A 17,713-nucleotide genomic window follows, 5' to 3' on the forward strand; every position below is an offset into this window, starting at 1 on the left:
CCTGATCTTAAGTGATCCACTCACCTCGGACTCCCAAAGTGCTGGGATTACAGGCATGAGCCACCATGCCCAGTCTTCTTCTGTACCCTTTGTAACATCCTTTATAATAAACCAGTAAATATGAGTGTTTCCCTGAGTTCTGTGAGCTGCTCCAGCAAGTTAATCAAACTCAAGGAGGGGGGGTCATGGGAACCCTGATTTATAGCTCGTCAGAAGCACAGATGAAACCACTTGGGGCTTGCGATCAGCAGTGAAAGTCGGGGACGGTCTTGGAGGACTGAGCCTTCAACCTGTGGGATCTGATGCTATCTTCAGGTAGATGGTGTCAGAGTCGAATTGCATCATAGGATACCCAATTCAAAACTCCTCTAATTCCTTCAATTAGAGGAAGAGAATTAGAGGCACATCTGCTGGTATCCACTGCAGATTTGATTGCTTGCTTGTGGGCAGGGAGAAACTCCCACACATTTTGAGCTCACAGAAGCATTCTGTGTTGTAAGGATACAGTAGGTGAAATAAAGTGTGTTTTTGCCACAGATAGGTGCATACCTAAGGCAGAGAGAGCTTGGAGAGGGTTCCGGGAACATTTTCATCTCTCCTTTCCCAGAGTAAATCAGCCCCTGGGCCTGGCCAGGCCTCACACAAGTTTGCCTGGCGGAAATCTCCTCGGCTCAATGGATTTCTAAAGTTTGAAACCTCCCTCTGGGCTGCTGTGTTCTTAGCTCTAGTTGGAGGCTTCCCTTGGCGCACCTCTCAGCCAGGGCAGACTCCAGAATACCCCACCCTCGGTGAGAACAGGTTTCCCAGAGTCTGACGCCTCCCCCAGGAAAAACAAGCAGAGGCCTGGCAGGTTAACCTCCCCTAGGCTCAGAGGGAGGAAAGCTCTCCAGAACTGCATAGTTGGCACCGGCCCGGGGCAAGTACAGTTGACGCTTGAATGACGTGGGTTTGAAGTGCGTGAGTCTACTTATAAGTGGACTTTCTTCAATCAATATATTGGAAAATGTTTTAGAGATTTGCAACAATTTTACTTTATTTTTGAGATGGAGTGTTACTCTGATGCCGAGGCTGGAGTGCAGCAGTGCTATATCAGCTCACTGCAACCTCCACTTCCCGGGTTCAAGTGATTCTCCTGCCTCAGCCTCCAGAGTAGCTGGGATTACAGGCGCCAGCCACCACGCTTGGCTATGGCTAATTTTTGTATTTTTGGTAGAGATGGAGTTTCACCACGTTGGCCAGGCTGGTCTTGAACTCCTGACCTCAAGTGATCTGCCCATCTCAGCCTCCCAAAGTGCTGGGGTTACAGGTGAGAGCCACCACACCCGGCCAGAGATCTGCAACAATTTTAAAAAACTAGCTCAATCTAGCCTGTCTAATAGGTACCTTGTGAGAACCACGGGAAGGATTCAGTGAGGCAATGCACCGGGCCTTAAGCACGCATTAGCACTCCAATATTAGCTGCTGTTATGATTACTCCCTTCCCCTGACCCCCAAGAGTACTTAGGCCTCACTGATTGGGAGCAGAAGCTGGACGTGTAGCCCCCAGGACTCTTCGAGACCCTGCACAAGCTGCTGACCTGTGTCGAGTAGCACGTTCGGTGGCAATGTCTTCTAGGTGGAACTCAGCCCAGGGGTCGGGCATGTGCTTGGCCTTCTCGATTGCATGCTTCCAGGCTTCCTGTGGAAGGCAAAGGGGAAGGCAGGAACATCAGGCCCAGGTCAGGGACTTTGGGGACAGTGCAGACTCCTCCCGCCCTGTTCATTCCTCTGGAGAGGCAGACAGTATCAGGACAAAGAGATACTCCTGTCTAGTAGCCTTTCGGGCTTCTCTGCACTCACAGGCACAGCCTCCCTGTCGGCAGACATGGCACATCTTAACTACACAACACTTGGAATCAATGAGTTGAGAATGAAAATAGGGTACCATTCCCCCATTCAGGTTGGCAAACATTTCATTATATACATACACACACACACAATATATATATATATATATATATAATATAGAATATATATACATACACACACTATATATAGAGAGAGAGAGAGAGAAAATAACATACATATATATAGAAACAGAGTCTCACTCTGTCACCCAGGCTGGAGTGCTGTGGCATGATGTTGGCTCACTGCAACCTCCACCTCCCGGGTTCAAGCGGTTCTCATGCCTCAGCCTCCTAAGTAGCTGGGATTATAGGCACGCACCACCACGCCTGGCTACCTTTTGCATTTTTGGATAGAGACAAGATTTCACCACGTTGGCCAGGCTGGTCTCAAACTCCTGACCTCAAGTGATCCCCACACCTTGGCCTCCCAAAGTGCTGAAATTACAGGCATGAGCCACTGTGCCTGGCCTCTTTTTTTTTTTTTTGAGACAAGGTCTTACTCTGTCGCCGCTGGAGTGCAGCGGTGCAATCTCGGCTCACTGCAACCTCTGCCTCCCGGATTCAAGCGATTCTCCCACCTCAGCCTCCTGAGTAGCTGGACTTACAGGTGCACACCACTACACCTGGCTAATTTTTGTACTTTTTGGTAGAGATGGGGCTTCATCATGTTGGCCAGGCTGGTGTCAAACTCTTGACCTCAAGTGATCCACCTACCTCAGCCTCCCAAAGTGCTGAGATTACAGCAGGCTGGCAATTATTTTAATGAGGTGAAACATTTTAGCTTGTGTAGGCCTGGGTATCAGGGAATGGGTATCCTCACACACCATCAGGGGGCATAAAACTTTTCTAGGCTGGGTGCGGTGGCTCATGCCTATAATCCCAGCATTTTGGGAGGCCGAGGCAGATGGATCACCTGAGGTCAGGAGTTTGAGACCAGCCTGGCCAACATGGTGAAACCTTGTCTCTACTAAAAACACAAAAATTAGCTGGGCATGGTGGTGCGTGCTTGTAATCCCAGCTACTTAGGAGGCTAAGGGAGGAGAATTGCTTGAACCCAGGAGGCAAAGGTTGTAGTGAGTCAAGATTGCACCATTGCACTCCAGCTTGGGTGACAGAGGGAGACCCTATCTCAGGAAAAAAAAAAAAAAAAAAAAAAGGCTGCATCTCTGTTGGAAATTCTTGACCCTACCAGACCCAGTGATCTCTTTTTATAATAAATATTGTATAACACCCCATTTTACTGGCCTACATGTAATTTGCAGATAACATACATTTCTAAGCTCAGAGCATATTAGAACCATGCCAAAGATATGTTGCCTTTACTTTTTTTTTTTTTTTTAAGAGACAGGGTCTCACCTTGTACCCAGGCCAGAGTGAAGTGGCATGATCATGGCTCAGGTGATCCTCTCACCTCAGCCTCCTGAATAGCTGGGACTCCAGGCTGAGCCACTATACCCGGTTAATGTTTTAATTGTCTGTAGAGATGGGGTCTCACCATATTGCCCAGGCTGGTCTTGAACTTCTGGCCACAAGCGATCCTCCCACCTCAGCCTCCCAAAGGATATGCTGCCTTTACACATAACATAGGGTTTAACTCTGGCCTCAGATAATTAAGAAACGATTCCTATGAGCTGTGCCAAGGTCCTGTGGGATGCAGGAAAATTCATCATGCAGAATAGCCCTGTTTCAGGGTTGCTGGCATTCCCGGCCTTCCCTAACTCTGTGCCAGCAGTGCCCACCACCCCATCATTGTGATGACCCAAAAGAACTCCCAAATCTATCACAACCTATTGAGAGTGGCCGGGCATGGTGGCTCACGCCTGTAATCCCAGCTCTTTGGGAGGCTAAAGCGGATGAATCATCCGAAGTCAGGAATTCGAGACCAGCCTGGCCAACATGGTGAAATCCCATTTCTACTTCAAAAAAAAAAAAGGTGGGTGCATGCCTGTAATCCCAGCTATTCAGGAGGTTGAGGCAGGAGAATCGCTTGAACCAGGAGGCGGAGGTTGCAGTGAATGGAGATCAGGCCACTGCACTCCAGCCTGGGTGACAGAGCGCGAGACTCTGTCTCAAAAAAAAAAAAAAAAAAGAGTCCAGCTTCCCAAGGACTCCTCCCAAACAGGGCTTCACCTCATCCCCAGGCTGAGCCCCTCACTGGGTCCTGCTCAAAATAGAAGCAGCTCAGGCAGGGGAGCTGGGCCTTCCAATACACACACACACACAGCCCAGGCCTCTCACTCTCTCTAGGGCTTTCTTTTGTTTTCGGGTTTTTGTTTTGTTTTGTTTTTTAAATAGGGACAAGGTCTCTCTCTGTTGTCCAGGCTACGTGGCAGTTGTGTAATCATAGCTCTCTGCAACCTCAAAATTCCTGGGCTCAAGCGATCCTATTCAGCCTCTTGAGTAGCTGGGACTACACTTAACCTGCCACCATGCCCAGCTAATTTTTTAATTTTGATTTTTATTTTGCAGAGATGAGGTCGCACTATGTTTGTTGCTCAGGCTGGTCTCGAACTCCTGGCCTCAAGTGATCCTCCTGCCTCAACCTCCCAAGACACTAGGATTACAGACATGAGCTGCCGTGCCTAGGCTGCTGGGGCTTTTTTACTGCTGCAAAGTTCAAAAAATAAAGCCTGGAATTATTTTCTTCTATTTTGGTAGCTAATTTAGGCTTAATTTAAAAACTGGAAAATACAGAAGACAAAGAAAAGTCAAATCCACCACATACCATCCATTGGAGCAATAGTCAATGCTGTAGACTAATTCTTTTCCAGATCTTCTATATGCTGTTTCGTTTTGTTTTGTTTGTTTTTTTATCCCCCCCCCCAAGACGGAGTCTCCCTCTGTCACCCAGGCTGGAGTGCAGTGGTGTGATCTTGGCTCACTGCAACCTCCTGGGTTCAGGCAATTCTCCTGCCTCAGCCTTCTGAGTAGCTGGGATTACAGGCATGAGCCACCATGCTTGGCTAATTTTTGTATTTTTAGTAGAGACAGGGTTTCACCATGTTGGCCAGGCTAGTTTTGAATTCCTAACCTCAGGTGATCCACCCACCTTGGCCTTCCAAAGTGCTGGGATTACAGGCATGAGCCACCGTGCCCAGCCTACATGCATTTTTAAATAAGATTGGTATCATACTGTAAAATATAATTTACCTCCTTTCAGGAGAGTGGGTCAATGGGACTTTGTGCTTTATTTAGTGATCTTGATTTTTTTTTTCTGATTCCAAAGTAAGATCTACATCACATAAAAACTGCAAGCACTATAGAACTCTGAATTAGAAAGCGGAAGTCCTCCCTAATCCACTTCCTCTGAAAACCACAGTTGACAGTTGATGTAGACATTCTGCAAAATTTTTTCCTATGTCTCTGTACACACAAACACGTACTTAAGAGCAATTTAGGCCGGGCATGGTGGTTCACACCTGTAATCCCAGGGCTTTGGGAGGCTTAGGCGGGCAGATCATGAGATCAGGAGTTTGATGCCAGCCTGGCCAACATGGTAAAACCCTGTCACTACTAAAAATACAAAAATTAGCTGGGCATGGTGGCATGAGCCTGTAATCCTAGCTGCTTGGGAGGCTGAGGCAGGAGAATTGCTTGAACCTAGGAGGTGTAGGTTGCAGTGAGCCAAGGTCGCATAACTGCACTCCAGCCTGGGCAACACAGTGAGATTCCATCTCAATAAATAAATAAATAAATATAAAAATAAAAAGAGCAATTGGACCACACCACATGTTCTGTTGTGCATCATCTGACCTTTTTTTTTTTTTTTTTTTTGAGACGGAGTCTCGCTCTGTCGCCCAGGCTGGAGTGCAGTGGCCGGATGGCAACTCACTGCAAGCTCCGCCTCCCGGGTTCACGCCATTCTCCCGCCTCAGCCTCCCGAGTAGCTGGGACTACAGGCGCCCGCCACCTCGCCCGGCTAGCTTTTTGTATTTTTTAGTAGAGACGGGGTTTCACAGTGTTAGCCAGGATGGTCTCGATCTCCTGACCTCGTGATCCGCCCGTCTCGGCCTCCCAAAGTGCTGGGATTACAGGCTTGAGCCACCGCGTCCGGCCTTTTTTTTTTTTTGAGACGGAGTCTGGCGCTCTGTCGCCCAGGCTGGAGTGCAGTGGCCGGATCTCAGCTCACTGCAAGCTCCGTCTCCCGGGTTTACGCCATTCTCCTGCCTCAGCCTCCCGAGTAGCTGGGACTACAGGCGCCCGCCACCTCACCCGGCTAGTGTTTTTGTATTTTTTAGTAGAGACGGGGTTTCACCATGTTAGCCAGGATGGTCTCGATCTCCTGACCTCGTGATCCGCCCGTCTCGGCCTCCCAAAGTGCTGGGATTACAGGCTTGAGCCACCACGTCCGGCCGCATCTGACTTTTCTTAATGCAAGATCTTGGACATCTTTCCATGTCATATGTGCAGACTGGCTGAGTGACCTCCTTTCATTCCAGAACTGCCAGATACACAATTATATAAATGTACCTTAAGGTATTTGTCTAACCTCCAGTTGAATAATGCTTGGATTCTCTCCAACGTTTCCTAGTACAAACAGTGCTGAAGTGAACATCTTCCTATCCGAATCTTTGTGCGCATGTGCAAGATCTCAGTAGGACATATTTTTTGGGAAATGTAACTGCTGGATCTCATTTAAAATCTAAAAATGACTGAGTTCTCCGCCAAAAAAATTATCCTAAGTTATACTCCAAGAAGCAGTATACAAATCACTAAAATTTTTTTGGCACAGGCAGTATATCGGATAACTATAAAATTTACAAGTTATTTGCATCCTGCTTTAATAGTTACATAATAATTTACTGTAGAACTTTATACTTATTGACTTAATTATTCACCTGTTGCTCTCCACTGTTAGGCTTCAAGCTTGTCACTGATTGCTCCCTGTTGTAAATAACTCCACAGCAGACATGCGTACGTCTAAAACATTTTTCTGAATTTCGGTTCCTGTTCTTTTTTTTTTTTAGATGGAGTCTGGCTCTGTCACCAGGCTGGAGTGAAGTGGCATGATCTCGGCTCACTGCAACCTCTGCCTCCTGGGTTCAAGCGATTCTCCCGCCTCAGCCTCCTGAGTAGCTGGGACTACAGGCACACGTCACCATGCCCAGCTACTACTAAAAATACTTATTGTATTTTTAGTAGAGACAGGGTTTCATCATGTTGGCCAGATGGTCTTGATCTCTTGACCTTGTGATCCGCATGCCTCGGCCTCCCAAAGTGCTGGGATTACAGGCATGAGCCACCACACCCAGCTCCTGTACTTTTTTCTTAAAGAGACGGGGTCTTGCTCTGTCACTCAGGCTGGAGTGCAGTGGCGTGATCATAGCTCACCACAGCCTCAAACTCCTGGGTTCAAGTGATCCTCCTGCTTCAGCTTCCCGAATAGCTGGGATGACAGGCGTGTGCCACCATGCCTAATTTTTTAAATTTCTGTACAGACAGGACCTCGATATGTTGCCCAGGCTGTTCTCAAACGTCTGGGCTCAAGTGATCCTCCTGCCTTGGCCTTCCAAAGTGCTGGGATTACAGGCATGAACCACCACGCCCAGCCCAATCGCTGTATCTTTTTTTGTTTTTTTTTTTTTTTTTTGAGACGGAGTCTCGCTCTGCCGCCCAGGCTGGAGTGCAGTGGCCGGATCTCAGCTCACTGCAAGCTCCGCCTCCCGGGCTTACGCATTCTCTCGCCTCAGCCTCCGAGTAGCTGGGACTACAGGCGCCCGCCATCTCGCCCGGCTAATTTTTTGTATATTTTAGTAGAGACGGGGTTTCACCGTGTTAGCCAGGATGGTCTCGATCTCCTGACCTCGTGATCCGCCCGTCTCGGCCTCCCAAAGTGCTGGGATTACAGGCTTGAGCCACCGCGCCCGGCCCAATCGCTGTATCTTAAAGCACCACAGTCTCGGCTGATATTCCAGCTGCTACAAATGGCAGGGACAGCCTTCGACCTCCACCTGTCAGGAGAGCCTGCAGTGTTGAGAACTCAGCAGGCCACACTTCCAAGCGTGTGTGTACAGGTGCCCTGTTCTCTGTCTGCAATACACAGTTCTCTGACACTGCTTCTCTCAAACGACTCTGCCACTCCCTAAACCACTGACAGGGGCCCATCCCCATTCAGTGAAGATTAGCAACAGAAATTACCTCCTCCTGGCTGGATGCCGTGGCACCAACCACAAAACAGGGAGGAAAGTACTGCAGAATTAGAGGGTGTGGTATTTCATAGGATCAAAATTACCTTTTTTTTTCCAAACCCAGAACAGAGTCATGCCAAACCTTATTGGCAACAGGTGGGATTAATGCAACTGGTTTTTGTTTGTTTGTTTTTAATAAGGACAGTATAAAAAGTCCTGTACTAACATTCACGTCCCTGACTCTGGTTCCAGCTCACCACTGACTGGCTATGGGAACCTCCATTTCTTGTTTACAAACAAGGATGAAGAAGGTTTTGGCTGCTGGTGGTCCACTTTTTTGTGGCCCCTGCAACCAGGGTAGACACACTCCCACCAAAAACAGTGGCTCACCAGGGTAGCAGTGCTCATTTCGGGTGACCCCTGCCTGAGCTGGAAATCACCAGTAATACGTTACCATCAGAAGGGGAATGGAAGCAGGTACTGCCACCTTTGAGAGCCACCTGGCAGTGGCTATGAACCTTCTTCTGCACTGACTTCTGACCCAGCCATTCCTATCACCTACCCAGGTGTGCCCAGGTAAGCTGGTCCAAGGATAATCAGTGCTTTTTTTTTCAAGACCGGGTATTACTCTGTTGCCCAGGCTGAAGTGCAGTGGAGGGATCATAGCTCACTGACGCCTCCAACTCCTGAGCTCAAGGAATCCTCTCAGTTCAACCTTCCGGGTAGCTGGGACTATGGGTGCTCACCATCATGTCCAGCTAATTTAAAAAATTGTGTGTGTAGAGATGAAGGTCTATGTTGTCCAGGGTGATCTTGAACTCTGGCCTCAAGGTCAGCACTGACAATGCTATAATGATCAGGCAGTACGAATAAACTGCCTATCTGTAGGGGCATGATTACATACACTTGGTCTACTGAAAATGAGATGCTAACATGGGTGATTTCTTTTTTCTTTTCTTTTTTTTTTTTTTTTTGAGACATGGTCTCGCTCTGTCGCCCAGGCTGGAGTATAGTGCTGCGATCTCCGCTCACTGCAACCTCCGTCTCCCAGGTTCAAACAATTCTGTCTCAGCCTCCCAAGTAGCTGGGATTACAGGTGCATGCCACCACACCTGACTATTTTTTGCATTTTTAGTAGAGACTGGGTTTCACCACATTGGTCAGGCTGGTCTTGAACTCCTGGCCTCAGGTGATCCACTCGCCTTGGCCTCCCAAAGTGCTGAGATTATAAGCGTGAGCCACCACACCCAGCCGGGGCAATTTCTAAGACCTATTGTTTAGGGGGGGAAAAAAGCAAGTTGCAGAACAATACAAACACTGTGATACCGCCTACTGGTGGAGGAAACCCACAAATCAATACCATGGATTTTCTAAGGATGTGTGTGTCGGTAGACATATATACAAATGTATACTTACATGCAAATGCATAAAAAGAGGTCTGAAAAGTAATTTATATCAAACTAAAATAATGCTTATCTCTGGAATAGAAAGGGATAATAAGTTGCTCAAGGAGACTTCAGTTTATCTATGTTGTTTGCATTTTTTTTTTTTTTTTTTTTTTGAGACGGAGTCTTGCTCTGTCGCCCAGGCTGGAGTGCAGTGGCCGGATCTCAGCTCACTGCAAGCTCTGCCTCCCGGGTTTACACCATTCTCCTGCCTCAGCCTCCCAGGTAGCTGGGACTACAGGCGCCCGCCACCTCGCCCAGCTATTTTTTTGTATTTCTTAGTAGAGACGGGGTTTCACTGTGTTAGCCAGGATAGTCTCGATCTCCTGACCTCGTGATCCGCCCGTCTCGGCCTCCCAAAGTGCTGGGATGTTTGCATTCTTTTTACGATGAGAATGTATTTAGGTATTGCATGTGTAAATCAAAGTTAAGAAACTAAATTACTGGGTTAGATGATTTTTTTTTCTTTTTTTTTTTTTTGAGATAGGGTTTCACTCTGTCGCCCAGCCTGCAGTGCTGTAGTGCAATCGTGGCTCACTGAAAGCTCAACCTCCGCCTCTCGCGTATCTGGGCCTACAGGCACATGCCACCACACCTGGCTAATTTTTTTGTATTTTTTAGAGACAGGGTTTCACCATGTTGCCCACGCTGGTCTCAAACTCCTGGGCTCAAGTGATCCACCCGTCTTGGCCTCCCAAAATGCTAGGATTACAGACATGAGCCACTGCGCCTGGTCAGGTTAGATGATTCTTAAGGCCATGCCAGCTCTAATATCCTCTAGTTCTAAGGATTCCAGAACTCAGTTGTTGAGTAGGTTAGTTAATCTTACATAGAACAGCCGTGGGCTGGGCGTGGTGGCTCATGCCTGTAATCCTAGCACTTTGGGAGGCTGACGCAGGCGGAGCACTTGAGGCCAGGAGTTCAAGATCAGCCTGGCCAACGTGGTGAAACCCCCTCTCTACAAAAAAATACAAACTTTAGGTGGACGTGGTGGTACATGCCTGTGCTCCCAGCTACTCAGGAGGCTGAGGCAGGAGAATCGCTTGAACTCAGGTGGTGGAGGTTGCAGTGATCTGAGGTTGCAGTGAGCTGAGATTGCACCACTGTGCACTACAGCCTGGGTGACAGAGCAAGACTCTGTCTCAAAAAAAAAAAAAAAAAAAAGAAGAGGTCTGTGGATATTTCATAAAAAAGGAAAATATTATCCTGGCTACAGAATAGAAAGGCTGTGGTATTTCAAAGTCTGAGAGTACAAAATAAAAATAAATAATAGTGAAATAATAATAATTATATACCAGGAAAGGGAGATGGAAATAATAATAATGATTATTATAGTAATAATAATTTACTTCATCGAGTATGCCAGGAGTGAGGGTGGAGTGCCAGCAATGTGTTTACAAATGTTTTGGCACGTGGGATCTTATCACTGTTGTTGCCAATTTTATGTTACTGTTATTATTGCCATTATCACAGTAATCAAGGCCTCTGGATCTTACTCGAGGACACATCCAGTGACTCACCCAGACCTCCTTCTTGAAATATCACCTGTTATACAGTCACTTCAGGAATGTTATAAAATCATTTTTTCCCGATCATCACTTCTGCAGACTTTATGAAATACAGCTCAGAAGTCTAGGCAACATGGCGAAACCCTCTACTACAAATACAAAAAATTAGCCAGGCGTGGTGCCATGCGCCTGTAGTCACAGCTACTCAGAAGGCTGAGGTGGAAGGATCACCTGAACCTGGGAAGTCGAGGAAAAAAAAAAAAAAGAAATACAACTCAGAGACAGCCCAACTACTCTCCCCTCCTGGAGAGCAGTCATGGGTTTAACCAAACTCAAGGGCTCAAAATAAAAGAAGCAGGAAGAAGTGGGGGAACACAGCGAGGCTCTGGGATGGGAAGAGCCCAACAGTGGTATGTGGAGGCCACAATCTATGCCACATGCACTTAGAGGTTTGGTACAATTATCAGTGGAACCCAGCATGGAATACAGCAGCAAAAAACTGGAAACCAGCCACGGTGGTCATGCCTGTGATCCCAGCAATTTCGGAGGCCAAGGCAGGAGGATCACTTGACACTTGGAGTTCCAGAGCAGCCTGGGCAGCATAGCAAGACCCCATTTCTACAAAAAAATACAAAAATTAGCCAGGCGTGATGGTGCATGCCTTTAGTTCCAACTACTTGGGGAGATGGGGTGGGAGGATCACTTGAGCTCAGGAGGTCGAGGCTACAGTGACCCATGATTGTGCCACTGCACTCCAGCCTGGGCAATAGCGTGAGACCCTATCTCTTAAAAAACAAACTGGCCAGATGCAGTGGCTCACGCCTGTAATCCCAACACTTTGGGAGGCTGAGGCAGGTGGATCACCCGAGGTCAGGAGTTTGAGACTAGCCTGACCAACATGGAGAAACCTACCAAAATGCAAAAAATGCAAAATTAGCCGGGCGTGGTTGGGCATGCCTGTAATCCCAGCTACTGGGGAGGCTGAAGCAGGAGGATCGCTTGAACCCGAGAGGCAGAGGTCACGGTGAGCTGAGATCGTGCCATTGTACTGCAGCCTGGGCAACAAGAGCGAAACTCCATCTCAAACAAACAAACCTGGAAACTGATTAGGTATCCCACAAGAGGCAATGCTTAAAGAAACTGTGGTGTAGCCATACAATGGGCTGACAGAGCCATCAAGATGCTATATCCATATTTACTGATTTGAAAAGACATGATGATTTATTACTTGCCGGAAAAAAACTGGTTACTGAAGACATATATAGCACGATCCCACAGTAGCAACAAAAAGTCCATATTTGTGTATATTTAAAGTAAAATACAGTAAAGTCTGAAATACACGCTAAGATCTTAATAGTAAACTATCTGCACTTTCTTTTTTTTTTTTTTTTTTGAGACAGAGTCTCGCTCTGTCTCCCAGGCTGGAGTGCAGTGGCACAATCTCAGCTCACTGCAATCTCTGCCTCCCAGATTTAAGCAATTCTTGCGCCTCTGCCTCCCCAGTAACTGAGACTACAGGCATGTGCCACCATGCCCGGCTAATTTTTTGTATTTTTAGTAGGGGTGGGGTTTTACCATGTTGCTTGTAATCCCAGCTACTTGGGAGGCTGAGGCAGGGGAACCACTTGAACCTGGGAGGCAGAGGTTGCAGTGAGCCGAGATCGTGCCATTGCACTCCAGCAGGGGCAACAGAGTGAAACTGTCCCAAACTAAACAGAACAAAAAAACAACAACAAAAAAATATGCTTAGTGAAAGAAGCTAGACATAAAAGGCTACATGTTGTATGATTCTATTTATGTAAAATGTCCAGAAAAGGGAAGTCCAGGGAGGCAGAAAGCGGACTGGTGGTTGCCTGGGGCTGGGTGGGATGTGGGTATTAGAGCATGATGGCCCAGGGCTATAGAATTTAGTTTTTGGGTAAAATGTTCTAAAAGTGGTTGTGGTGATGGATGCATAATTTTATGAACATACTCAAAGGCTTTGAATAGCACATTTTAAATGGGTAAACTGTATGGCATGTGAATTATATTTCCAAAAACTGCTAATCCTTTTTTTCTTTTTGGAGACGGAGTCTTGCTCTGTTGCCCAGGCTGGAGTACAATGGCACGATCTCGGCTCACTGCAACCTCCGCCTCCTGGGTTCAAGTGATTCTCTGCCTCAGCCTCCCAAGTAACTGGGACTACAGTTGCACACCACCAAGCCCAGATAATTTTTGTATTTTTAGTAGAGATGGAGTTTCACCATATTGGTCAGGCTGGTCTTGAACTCCTGACCTCAGGTGATCCGCCAGCCTCGGCTTCCCAAGGCAATCATTATTCTTTGATTATGCTGTCAGAGCCGCCCTCAGTGGATTATTAGTATGAGTGTAATCACCAAAGTTGGCCAAATAAGGGCATGGGAAGCAGGTGTACCCACCCATCATGGCGGGCGCACACAATGGTGTAACCTCTTTGAGGAGAAACTGACAACACCTATGCCAGTTTAAACACACAAATGTTTTGCCCAGCCAGTTCACCTCTGGGGGGTCCTCTGGTGGGCACACCCATGCATGGGTGCAAAGACACATGCACAAGGAAGGGCTGTTTGTGGCAGGACAAGACTGGAAATAACCTACATATCCTACAAGGAGGGGCTGGCTACGTTTATTATGGCACTTCCAACAATGAAATGATATTCAGCCGTTACATAACCAACAACAGGCTGGGCATGGTGGCACATGCCTGTGGTCCCAGCTACTCGGGAGGCTGAGGTGGGAGGATCACTTGAGCCCAGGATTTCAACGCAGTGAGCTATGATCACACCACTGCACTTCTGCCGGGACAACCCTATCTCAAAAGAAATTTTTTTAAAAAGGTCATCTATGTGTATTGATGTGGAATGATCTCTAAGATATTCTCAGATCAGGCAAATTTTTTTTTTGCGTGGGCAGGGGAGAGGGTCTCGCTCTGTTGCCCAGGATGGAGGGCAGTGGTGCAATCTCTCACTGCAGCCTCTGCCTCCTGGGTTCAAGTGACTCTCCTGCCTCAACCTCTGGAGTAGCTGGCATTACAGGCACCCGCCACCATGCTCGGCTAATTTTTTTTTTTTTTTTTTTTTTAGTAGAAATGGAGTTTCACCATCTTGGCCAGGGTGGTCTCGAACTGCTGACCTCAAGTGATCTACCTACCTCGGCCTCTCAAAGTGCTGGGATTACAGACATGAGCCAGTGCGCCTGGCTGAAAATAATATTTAAAAATAAAATTTCCCACCTTAATAAGAAATTAAAAACATATATTTGCTTCCTGTGCTTATTCTAGAAAATGTAGAAATGACAGAGAAGGAGAAAAGGAACATAGTACCTCCTAATCTGATCCAAAGACAATCCCTGCTGCCCTGGTGATGTGCTTCCCCTCAGGCCTTGGCTGTGTGTGTACGTGCGAGTTTCACAGAGCTATAATCGTGCTGTATTCGTTTTAGATTTAACTCTGGAGCAGAGGCATTTTCCCACGTTATCATAAACTCTATAAACATCTTTGGATGACTGCCTGATATTCTATGGAGAGGGCTGCCCCCCTGAATGGTTCTGCCACGTCTCCAGGGAAGCCTGGGCAGAAGGCTGGGCTTGACAGTGATAGAATCTGACTTTTCACAATCCACACCCAGTACCTGCCGGGTGTGTTCCTTGGAGGGAGGCCAGCGGGCCATTTTGATTAAACAATCCAGGTTGCCAGGTCACAGTAAATTAAAAAAAAAAAAAAAACACTTAGGTTTATGGCATGCTGAGGGAACAAGGGTTGGAAAACTGAGCTCTTCTCTCCCTCTGAAGCCACCGCTGGCAACACTAACCCAACAGAGCCTGCTTTCAATAACCTAGAAAGTAGGCAATGAAGTCCCAACTCCTGTCCACACATAGTCAAACATTTTACCAAGTCCTATTATGCAAGACCAAGGGAATGAAGGTCGCATCACACACAGCCCTAGTCTTGCAGTCAGGTGCTGACTCAAACAAAGAATGACACTGGAGAATGACTCACACACATAAAGGTCTGCTAAGAGCCCTACAGAAGGCAGAGGAGAAAGCCTGGAAAGGTTGTCTTCAATCTGGGCTCTGGGCCAGGCTCAATCGCTTATGCCTGTAATCCCAACACTTTGGGAAGCTGAGGCAGGAGGATCGCTTGAGGCCAGGAGTTCAAGACCAGCCTGGGCAATGTAATGAGACCCCCATCTTCCAAAAAAAAATTTAAAAGTTGTCCAGGTGTGGTGGTGCACGCCTGTGGTCTCAGCTCCTCAGGGAGCTGAGGTGGGAGGATCACTCAAGCCCAGGAGTTAGAGGCTGCAGTGAGCTATGATTGTGTCACTGTACTCTAGCCTGGGCAACACAGCAAGACCTTGTCTCTAAAATTAAAAAAATAAAAATAAAAACTGGGTTCTGAAGGAGGCAGAACTGTAGTTTTGATAGACCAGGACATCAGTTGAAAGAGGTTTTATTAGGCAAAGGTGTGAAAAAGGGAGGCCCATTCCAGGAGCTTCCAGATGTGTGTGAGTGGAGGGGATAAACAGAGCCTAGAAAGGTCCTGGAGCGGAGTGACCTAGAAGACACTCCCATCGTAGGTGATGAGGATTTTTTTTTTTTTTTTAAGACAGAGTTTTGCTCTTGTTGCCCAGGCTAGAGTGCAGTGGCGCGATCTTGGCTCACTGCAACCTCAGCCTCCTAGGTTCAAGTGATTCTCCTGGCTCAGCCTCCTGAGTAGCTGGGATTACAGGCGCCAGCCACCACGCCTGGCTAATTTTTGTATTTTTAGCAGAGATGGGTTTCACCATGTTGGTCAGGCTGGTCTCAAACTCCTGACCTCGTGATCCCCCTGCCCCAGCCTCCCAAAGTGCTGGGATTACAGGTGTGAGTCACCGTGCCCGGTCAGAAGTGATGAGTTTTGAGAAAGGGGTATTTACCAATGTATTTGAGGGAGAGGAAGTTACCTGGTTATTTTACTTTATTTTTCTTATCTTAACAACATCTTTTTCTCCACATAAATAATACATAAGTGTAGCTTTAAAAGTTTAAAATGTTTAAAAAACATACAAAGCCCCCTCTTTTTTTTTTTTTTTTTTTTTTGAGGCGGAGTCTCGCTCTGTCGCCCGGACTGGAGTGCAGTGGCCGGATCTCAGCTCACTGCAAGCTCCACCTCCCGGGTTTACGCCATTCTCCTGCCTCAGCCTCCCGAGTAGCTGGGACTACAGGCGCCCGCCACCTCACCCGGCTAGTTTTTGTATTTTTAGTAGAGACGGAGTTTCACTGTGTTAGCCAGGATGGTCTCGATCTCCTGACCTCGTGATCCGCCCGTCTCAGCCTCCCAAAGTGCTGGGATTACAGGCTTAAGCCACCGCGCCCGGCCACAAAGCCCCCTCTTAACGGTACCTCTCCCCTAGAAAGAACTGCCATTAACTGTTGGGTGCAAACTTCCCTTTCAAACGGTTTTTGCTATGCAGATACCGATGTATGTGCACATACATTTTTAATAAAAATAAGATCAGGTCGGGTGTGGTGGCTCACGCCTGAATCCCAGGACTTTGGGAGGTCAAGGTGGGTGGATCACGAGGTCAGGAGTTCAAGACCAGCCTGGCCAACATGGTGAAACCTCCGTCTCTACTATATATACAAAAAAAAAATACATAAATAGATACATAAATAAATAAAAAATTAGCCAGGCGTGGTGGCGGGCAGCTGTAATCCCAGCTATTTGGGATGCTGAGGCAGGAGAATTGCTTCAACCTGGGAGGCAGAGGTTGCAGAGAGCCGAGATTGTACCACTGCACTCCAGCCTGGGCAACGGAGCAAGACTCTATCTCAAAAAAAAAAAAAAAAAAAAAAAAGGATCATACTATACTTCAACTTGCTTTTTTACTTAACTACATATATAAAAATGCTAACATTTTTTGACATTATGGACCAGGCCTGTGCCAAAGGCTTTTTATGGATTTGCACACACACATGCTGTATGTAATAGTAGGCACAGTTTTAGAGTCAAATCATGGCCAGGCGCAGTGGCTCACTCCTGTAATCCCCCTTGGGAAGCTGAAGTGGGATGATGGTTTGAGCCCAGGAGTTCAAGACCAGCCTGAACAACGTAGTATGAGACCCTGTCTCTACAAAAAAAAGTTAAACAATAACAACAACAAAAAAGGTCAAATCACATAGAATCATCTTTGGACCAGCCTGGGCAACATAGTGAGACCCCATCTCTACAAAAAAAAAATTTAAAAATCAGCTGGGCATGGTGGTATGCACCGTGCTCCTAGCTACTCGGGAGGCTGAGGTGTGAGGATTGCTTGAGCTCAGGGGTTCAAGGCAGCAATGAGCTATGATCAAGTCACTGCACTCCAGCCTGGGTGACAGAGCAAGACCGTGTCTCTAAGAAAAAAAAAAAAAAAAAAAAGAAGAAGAAGAAAAGGCTGGATATGTGGGCTCACGCCTGTAATCCCAGTACTTTGGGAGGCTGAGGCGGGTGGATCACTTGAGGCCAGGAGTTCAAGACCAGCCTGGGCAACATGGCGAGTCCTTATCTCTACTAAAAATACAAAAAGTAGCAGGGCATAGTGGCATGCACCTGTGGTTCCAGCTACTCGGGAGGCTGAGGCACAAGAATCACTTGAACCTGGGAAGTGGAGTTTGCAGTGAGCCAAGAGCACGCCACTGCCCTCCAGCCTGGGTGACAGAGTGCGACCCTGTCTCAAAAAAAAAAGAAACATCAACTTTGTTCTAATGTA

General features: G+C 47.2%; 1 protein-coding gene across 2 annotated transcripts in view; it reads right to left on the minus strand.

Moving 5' to 3' along the window:
* The window catches only part of EEF2K (eukaryotic elongation factor 2 kinase), an 85,027-nt gene that overhangs the window by 40,711 nt on the left and 26,603 nt on the right, over positions 1-17,713 (minus strand). For both annotated transcript variants that reach the window (XR_004438838.1, XM_033217777.1), the window contains exon 3: positions 1,578-1,678. Coding sequence is in view for 1 of the 2 variants with exons in the window: in XM_033217777.1 (XP_033073668.1) it covers positions 1,578-1,678 (101 nt within the window). In the remaining variant the exon portion in view is untranslated. The remainder of the gene's footprint in view (positions 1-1,577; positions 1,679-17,713) is intronic.

This window comes from Trachypithecus francoisi, unplaced genomic scaffold, assembly GCF_009764315.1.
Source record: "Trachypithecus francoisi isolate TF-2019V2 unplaced genomic scaffold, Tfra_2.0 Lachesis_group10, whole genome shotgun sequence".
In the NCBI taxonomy this organism is placed as follows: domain Eukaryota; kingdom Metazoa; phylum Chordata; class Mammalia; order Primates; family Cercopithecidae; genus Trachypithecus; species Trachypithecus francoisi.